Here is a 9,231-nt window from a genome sequence, read left to right as displayed (position 1 = left end):
TTCATTTTATTTCATCTAACACTGATCACATTTCCAGTAGACAATACATATAATGCACTGCTGACAGATGTGTAGAGATGTCTGTATAATTAGATGAAGAAATCCAGGTCAAGGCAGTTCAAATCTCAGTTTATGCCTTTGCATTTCCTTGAATATGGCTATAAAATTCTTACCTGCTGATGCATGGCCTCCTCCAATATCAGTTTTCCCCTGCTCATCCAGACTGCTGCTGGGGAGGCTGCCCTGTCAGTGGAGTATCAATGCATCTCAGGGCTGATTTGAGCATTTACTGGAGTAAATGAGATTCTTTGCTTCATGTGCTTTTGGGTAAGGCCTTGGTGCATTTTCCCAGTTGAGATGTAGTATTTCCTACATTTTCTGGAACGTATTCAAGACATGAAGGCTCTGAATCTGTGTCTTGGGTTAAATGAATGCACTGAGAGGCAAGCTAAAGCATCCAGGAGATCAACAGAATTAGGAGCACAAAATGGGAGACATTTTCGTTCTGTGGGGTTTTTTTCTTTTCCTTATCTTGGAGGAAAAAAATACATTCAGACAGCAGGCCCATATTGGATGGAAAGATGGTGGGGTTTTGTTTGGTTTTTTTTTTTTCCCCAGAGGTGGATGAGTGGAGCACAGAAGATAGGCAATTTCAAAGTGAAACTTGCAATAAATAATTAAGATGCTGGGTGTTGCCTTAACGATTTGCCACTGATTTTCCTGGTCAGAATATGAATATACAGGAGCAGTTATTCTTACTGAACTATCTGTCACAACTGTTCATCTCTTTCCTAGCCATTTCAGTCTTCTACAATGTAATTGGGCTTTTACAGCTCTGTAAGACAATCTTTCTGTTGGCCTTTGTAGTATGCACATGGTAAATGATTCTCCTGTTGCACATGGGCTGGCAACTTTGCTTATACATAGCAAAAATGTTTCTTTGTGGAAAAAATCTGTGTAATTAATTTATAAATGAAGCAAGGAATAGGTGAGCACACACTGCAAATTGGATTGCAATTACCGGTCTAAGAAGAAATGCTCCTTGTCTGCTTTTTCTGCTTTGTCTGAGAAAGGCAGATCTGTTGTCACTGAATGAAAGCCATCCACAGTCCCCCAGTATAACTGTGACGCTGAAATCCATTGCAGTCTAAATCCTCTTGAAATTTTGCAGGTTTCCTAGAAATGACTCAGAAGAAAAAAAAAACCAAGTGAGCTAGTAAGAATATATGCATTTGTAAGAGAGAAGAATCTTCCAGCTGTACGTAAAAGTTCTATTCATTCACCTGTATGGTCTGTTCCTATGATTCAGTGTGGATGCAGTGACTGCTGGTGGTTGGAATACAGCTAATGGGAGGCAGAAGTTCCTATTCTGACTTTTTGTGTAATGACTGACTTTTCACTTTTCTTCTAAGAAATACCTATATACGTGCATTTATCCCTCCGTCCATCCATATGTATGCACTCCCTCATGCACATCTTTTACAAGCTCTTTGAGCAGTTTCATAAGCCTGTGTCATTTACTTCATAATACCTAAAGGAAAAGTGAAAAATACTGGCGTTGTTGCTGTTCACATCAAATTATTAGCTACTTCCCTAGGTTTGGTAAAAAGCAAAGAAGACCTTAAAGGAACCTGTATTGATTTGTTAATCTGGCTGCATTACAAACTCTCCATGTAAAAAAAGTTGTTATAGGAAAAGCAGATTATTATAGATAGTATCACAATGCATTTAAATACTGTCACCTTCTTCTTTAACAGGTCTATGGAAATGCAAGATCTAGCCAGTCCTCATAATCTTGTTGGAAGTAGTGATGCGCCGGGTAGTTCCAAACTGGATAAACCTAATCTCAGTAGCACATCAGTTACAACAAATGGAACAGGAGGTAAGTGTAAGACACTGCTGGCACATAGAAAGTTTTGGCTATTTTTTAGTCATATACATTTTTTATCATAATTTCCAGGGTGAGCATAAACCCATTTATAAACCCAGCAAGAATTGTGAAAAAATGGCAGTCATACCAGTGTAAATCTACTAATTCCAACAGCACTTCTTCAATTTGCACCAATTGAAGTAAGAGGCAGAACTGTGCAAAGGTGAAACAAGGAAAATCTTGGAATGGTTGATTTGAACAAAGTGTTAAAGGTTTGGTTATACCTGTTGGTAACTTGAAATAGATTGCATTTTCTGCATCGTACTTCATTGCTGAGTAATAATTTACTTTTATTCCCTGAGCTACACCCATTTAGGTTAATTTAAAAGCTCTGTCAAAAGAAGTGCATCAAAATCACGCTTAGGTAATTTTTTTACATGATGAACATGCTAATTCCATTTCTTGGCAGGTAATGAAAGTTTGTCATAAAGAGATTTTTAGATTTTCCTCAAAAGTAACTGGTTATTACTGCTGTATATATTACTGTAGGGACAGCACTACCATGCATGTAGATGTTTCAATGCTTTCAGATAATAGATTCTGCCATAGCTGAATTGGAGCGGTGGGAGGCAGGGTACCACATTCTGAGATGGAGTCCTGTTCCCGTTACTGTCCATGAGAGTGATGCCATGGATACGAGTGAAGCTAGAGTTTCAGCCCTCTTTTTTGGAGTTTATATGTTGCTGTCTGTTTTAACAGTTGGCACCAAGAAAATTTTTTTAGTTTGTTCTTTCTGGCCACAATGGAAAGCATTTTATTCACTTATCCCTATTTTAAAAAAAAAAAATCTGTCAATGTCAATAAAAAGTGTATGTGCCTGTGAGGGTAATAGAGCTCTGCAGAGAAGGGCTGAACTGTTAAGGTTCAACCTATTTGTATTTTTAAATAGAATCCTTATTCCAGCATAAAGAGAAGGGAAAACTTCAAGCATACCATTAAAGAACACTAATAACTAGGTGCCTCTATATTGTACTTGCATAAAAAAAACAGTTAAAATGATACTCATAAAAACAATACAATGCAGTTAAAAGACTTGGCTGAAAGTGCAAGAGCACTTACTTGCCTTGAAGACTATTCACGTACACTGAACAGACATTGGGAGAATAAACCGTTATACCATTCCTGTTCTCAGGAGACAACATGACTGTGTTAAATACTGCAGACTGGTTGCTGAGTTGCAGTACTCCCTCTTCTGCAACAAGTATGAGAGACCCTGGTACAGTGCATGTGTGTGGTGGTGTGCCTCTGTGACTGCTGTGTAACATCTCTCTTGGTTTGCTCTGTTCTTTTGTTATGCGGTTTGAGCATTTTCATGGGGTTCCCCCCCCCCCCGCCTTTTTTTCCACCCCTTCTCAGAGGCCTTTCCCACAGCCAGAAAACTGGTAGGAAGTTGCAATAAATAGTTATCTTACCGTACTTTGAAAGTCATTTGATGAGCAAGGAGAATTTAACCCACTTCAAATTAGCTTAACTGTCTACATGCTCTGAGCGACTGGGAGAGCCCCACAGTGATCAACATTGCTGGGAACTGCCAGTAGTCAGCATTGCTGGAAGTCAGACCAATGGATTTTCCACAGAATGCCCATTTGTTTTTCTTTTATATGTAGGTACAACATTGCATGATTACCTGAGCACAAATCAAGGTTGACATTATTGTTACTACTCCTCCTCCTACTTTCATTATTAATTAAAGCTTATGTCTAGTGTGCTACTACATGTAACTTGCCACTTTACAAACATTCGGCCAAATTTTCCAAGCTGTTGTTTTCATTTATGAGTTTCCTCTCATATATTGTTAATTGTTATGAGTTATAATGATTAATAATAATTATATATGTGACACTGTTGCAGTACATATGGGATTAATCATAGGTGTAAACATGCGTCACCATGACTCACTACAAGCCATTAAACAGGTGCTTAAGCTGTGCGGGTTTGGACTAAAGTTAGGAAGATCTCAAAAACTTTCCTTTTAAAAAAACCCTCAGAATTAGCCTGACATTTGTAAGCCACATATCCAGAGAGAATTTATCAAAAAAAAAGTTCAAACTTGAGCACAAAAGATCGTTTGCACTAGAATAACTGATTCCATGTGAATGCTCCTGCTCAGTTACAAGAATTTAAGTTTAAGGAAGGACTGAGCTAACTTAGTCTGTCACCTCAGTTAACTGTTCAGCATGTTCAGATAAATGTGGAAAGTAATAATTTAAGTACTAATTATCAGTAGTAGGGAAATATAATGTGAAAGTATTTGCATTACTTGCATTAAATCTGATTTTCCATAAGCTGTAGAACGTTTAGATCTGTGCTTCTGGTTGAGTATATTCCTAGGAAAACCCTTAAGGCTTGCTAAAAGAAAGAGGAAAATCATTCCTGTGACAAGCTGTGTGGTTTATCGTTTTACGTGAGCTTTTAGTCAGACTCGTTTGCTCTGGTAGCTATTGCACTTGCTTGTCCTGCTTCATGCATAGTAGTAACATCTCTTGCCCCTAAAACTCTTGTGTTCAATTTCAGTCCTTAATGTAGAGAGGTTCTTTAGGAAAAAGAGAGGTTGGCAGAGTAGTAGTCATGTTGGTCTGCTAAGTCCTTTCATCAAGTAAAGAACTTATATGGTAGAAGCTATTGCCTGTTGGCAGCTGTATTCTGAGTTTGTCTTAGAATAATTAAGTTTGGAAGGGATCCCTGGAGGTCAGCTGGGCCAACCCCTGCTCAGAGCAGGGCCAACTTTGCTGTTAGATCAAGTTGCTCAAGGCAGCGTCTAGTAGCATGTTGAATATCTACAGGGTGGAGGTGCCACAGCCTCTCTGGGCACCTGTCCCAGGGCCTGACTACTCTCATGGCAAAGAATTTTCCTCTTACATCTAATTGGATTTTTCCCTTGCTGCAGCTTGTGTTTGTTGCCTCCTGTCATGTCACAGGGTACCTTTTGAGAAGAGTGTGCCATTGTTCTTTGTCATCTTTGCACCTTCCCATTAGATAGCTGCAGGCAGCAATTAGCTCTCCCCTCAGCCTTCTCTTCTTAGGACAGAAGCAGCCCAGCTTCTTCTGTCTGTCCTTGTACATCATATGCCCCAGTCCCTGACGATCGTGGTAGCTCTGCTCTGTTAGCATATGCAGTCTTCACTGTTAGCAACACTCAAATGTATTTCCAGCTTGAGATTGCTTTTCATTTTATTTTTACTCTTTCAATATGTAAAAAAAAATTAAAACTAATCCACACTTTAAAAAATAGAATATTAAATGCATAGTCTTTAAAGTATTTGTCCAAAATGCTGGTTCAAACTCTTAGTCTTTGCATTATGTCTAGAGCAGTTGCCATAATAGTATCAGAACCACGCTTTATCTCGTATGTGGGAAACATAGGGATGATTCTGTGTTTTTAATTGGTGTCAGCTTTTATTTTGATTTCAGCTTTAAATGTTCCTGGGGTTTTGATCTGATGTTAGAATTCTTTCTTTTTTTTTTTCTTTTTATTAGCTTTGTGCTTTTTCCCCTCTTGGTTTAATGACATGCAACATAAAGAAAGAAAGGTAATAGTCCAAATCTCTAGCTACACTGAGGAAAGACCTTGATGAATTCCTTACTGTGATAAAATCTGAATGTAACAAAGTAAAACTGTTTAAAATCAAGCACATATAAAAATACTTTCTACATGTATTTTTCAACAAAACACAGTGCCAATATGATGTTTTTCCTCAAGTTAAGTACATGAGAGTTTCTTTTGTTTTAGATCCTTTTCTGCTTGACAGGGAGAGAAAAAGATGGTGACTGTCGGTGCTGATGGAAGTGCACTGCAGCTGGCATTAACCAGAACTAGACACAACCCTAAAGTAAACATTTCAATTCATTACTGAAGTTTTTGTTAAATAAAACAGTTAGGCACATACTGGAGTGTCTTTCTGGATGCGATACTGAACATAGGTTTGTAGCTCGGTATGGGCAATAGTGGAATACCTTCTTGAATAGAAAGACATAAAGGTACTAAAAAGTAGGTTTTTTCATGTAGGTAAATGTCCACACTCTGCAGAGAAAAGACATGCATCTTATAAAGTAAAATATGACCAAAGATCTTCAGAGGGGAAAATGCAGATCTTTCCAACGTAGTATGATTTTTCATTCTCCTACTGAAGTACATGGAGACATCTGTATATAGTAATCAGAAAACAAATTTAGTTACTTTTCATGCTTCAGGCAACAATACATGTTCCACATGACTAAGAGGCCTGAGGTTCAGTGGAGGCAATCATTTTGTGACAAATGACCCTTAAGCTTTTTCTTGATGTATATTTTATTGATCTGATGAAAAAAAACCCACATCTTTCTCATTTAAATAGAGAAATGGGAATGATTGATTACTCTTATGAATGACTTTGTTCATTATGTCTAATTTTTGTCACAGCTTTTTTTTTAAATCAGAAGATAATAGCCAGCAAAATACAAGGAGTGCACAACAGCTTGAAAAAATGTGGCTAAAATTCTTCCCTGATGATTTCATATTGAATTAATATCCTGCTGCTTGCAGGGAGAATATATGGGGGTGGCAGTTTTATTAAAGAGAAATGATAATGAAAATAAGTTTTCATTTAAAAAACACACGTTCAAATATTTTTTGATCTCACATGGTAAATGGAAAGATACAACTATATAACTTGTGTAAGAAGGTGCTACTTGCACTGGGGCACTGGCGACACTGCAGGGCACTCTCCCTGTCACAGAGACAAATACAGCCCAATTTCTCAAATGTTCCCTACTTGATCTAAACAGGCATCCCTTTGAATTCAGCGTAGGTCACTTGTGCAATTGTAGACATCTGCAGCATCCCATACGACTTACTGAAGTAAGATCCGTTAAGCAGTGTGACTGGAAATTGGGTGTGATATTGTAGGAGAGGTAACTCACGTGGGGCCTGTCACAGGCAGCTGTATTGGTAGCTGTGCAATTCCCAGTGAGCTCCTTGTCGTGCTCACAGACACAGGGAGGAATAGCAGAATGGTTCTATAGGTGTTGTTCTGGACATTTTTCCCACGAGGAGACCAAATCCTTTATTTAGCTCATCCACTACCTTTTCCTCTACAGAGTGTAAGAGGGATGGTGAACTCGAAGGCAGCTCAGGCTGTACCTCTCTTTCTTGACTGAACATAAAGGGAGATTAGTATGCACCTTTTATATGCCTAAGTTAGGTGACTTGAATCTGAGCCATAGTTTGTAAATACATTGCCAGCTCAGAACATGAAATTCGCCCCCTCCCCTTACTATTGCCAGTGAAGTCAAACGTGGAGGCAGTGATGTTGACAGACGGGAGCTTTGGTCAGCTTAGCTGATGTCCCTCAGAGGCGTCAGAAAATGCCTTTGCTTGGCATATGTTAGACCTGCGGGGAGGGGCTCTGCCAGCACGGCTGTCACAGCAAGGGCTTCTCCACAAATCCCAGGCCGTGTCCTTGGAAATTCAATACCTGGCGTACGACCACAGTAGTGGCCCGTGCAGGTCCTCATTGCCACTTTGCTCTGCGCCCCTGGGCAGCAACCGGTCCTGTGGTATCTATAAGCAAGTTGCTGATATATATGTGATAAATGCTCCCACACACACCTAACTGACCTTTGCAAAGCAATTGTGATAATATGTTGAGGGTTTCCACATTTGCCAGTCAAACATCTAATAAAAGCTGCAGTGTATTCTGTACCACTGTTTCTTACCACATCAATTAGAAGCGTGGTTCCCAAACTCCATTACAAACATCCATGCCAGATGGTCTGTTCAGGTAACATATTAAACTATAAAATATAGATTGCCTCTGTGGTGCTTTCAGTTGTAGCTTGGGTGGTAAGAGTGCATGATGATCCATAAGAAATAGTTTGAGTTCAGAGTGGACCCAAATGTTTGGTAACCTCTGAGTTAGAAGCTGACTTGTCATGGCTGTCGTTTGTGTCCTACTCCAGTTCTTTTGCTTTTTTTTCTTTTAAACTTCTCTCTTCATTTATGGAAAATTGCTTGCTGGTGACCTAGCTCAAAAAGCCCCCCGCAGACTCTGTAAAAGAGGAAGGGGAAAGGCAGAATGCTGGCACTGTGAAAGTAATTTGCTTCTATATGAGCATGAAACCATATTATTATTGTTTCACTTGTCAGGGAAAACTATTTTTGTTATGTGCTACATCCCTTGACAGCTAATGTTTCCTTCCTCTCTGCTACTCTTAGGGAATTGTTAGAATCAATTAGATTTAGGTTGAAATCTCCCCAGAAGATATTACAGTTGCTAAAACCAATAGATAGATGAATGCACAGATAAAAAGCTATGTAGATGTAGATGCACGACCATTCCGGACGGAGGAAGCGTAGATTGTCTTAATATGGTGGTAGAGCGAAGGTCGAAGCTGTTGCACCGCATGCGTGCTCTAGCTGGACTATCACTAGTGAGACTGGCATGAGGACTCCAGTATAAATTTAGAAGTAAAATCTCATGTCTACTTATTCTTCTATGTAGTGTCTCTTCTTGCAGTCAAAACAGAACCCATGAACAGCAGTGAAACAACAACAACAACTGGAGAAGGATCGCTTGACACTTTTACTGGGTCAGGTAAAGCCATAATAAGATCACGTATTGTTAGATGCACATTAATATAGCATTTAATAACCTTCACTAATGAACATTTCGCTGCATGGAAACAATCTTTAAAAAACTACCATAAAGTAACATTTTAATACCTAATAATAATAATAATAATAGCTTTTTCATTTTTGTAAATGAAAATCTACAATTTTCATGAGCTATGATCTTAAAGAAGCTTTCATGATGCCTAAGACAATTACTGTATGCAAAAATCTTATAGTAATAGTGCTATTATTGTACTGTAGATTTTTCTCAGTGTTAGTCTTGTGCGATCTTAGGAAGAAAAAAATGGATTGTATTTGTAACAGCCATTCTAATTTGTAAAATTTAAAATCTTAAGGGTTATATTTCAGTACTAATCTTTTTATTCCTATGAGCAGTGTGTTAGTTTAAACACTGACTAGATTGCCATAAGCTACTTCTCTCCATGAAAATAAACTCTATATTTTACTTTAAATAATCATAAGTTTCAGTTACTTCTTCTTTAAAAATGCAGACAAACAGCAATTTTTAAGTAGATTCCTATAAATTATTAAAAGGTGATGAATTGTGGAAAAGTACAGATAATCTGCCTTCTAATCATTAAGCTGAATCCTGCTAATAATAATTTTAACAAGGAGAGGGGGGAGAATAAATTCTGCATCTGAAAATACCAGTTCAGTGATGGCCTGACTGAAATGTCACTGAAGCCAGGAA

General features: G+C 38.4%; 1 protein-coding gene across 1 annotated transcript in view; it reads left to right on the top strand.

Annotated features, from left to right (window-relative positions):
• Positions 1 to 1,761: 1,761 nt before the first annotated feature.
• EYA4 (EYA transcriptional coactivator and phosphatase 4) overlaps positions 1,762 to 9,231 on the top strand; it is a 49,936-nt gene continuing 42,466 nt past the window's right edge. The window contains 2 exon segments of the mRNA XM_050893554.1: positions 1,762 to 1,882; positions 8,425 to 8,502. Of these exon segments, the coding sequence (XP_050749511.1) occupies positions 1,762 to 1,882; positions 8,425 to 8,502 (199 nt within the window).

The sequence above is a fragment of the Gymnogyps californianus genome, chromosome 3 (genome assembly GCF_018139145.2).
Source record: "Gymnogyps californianus isolate 813 chromosome 3, ASM1813914v2, whole genome shotgun sequence".
Taxonomy (NCBI): Eukaryota; Metazoa; Chordata; class Aves; order Accipitriformes; family Cathartidae; genus Gymnogyps; species Gymnogyps californianus.
The sequence above is the reverse complement of the archived record's forward strand: the minus strand, read 5'-3'. Positions and strand labels throughout refer to the sequence as shown.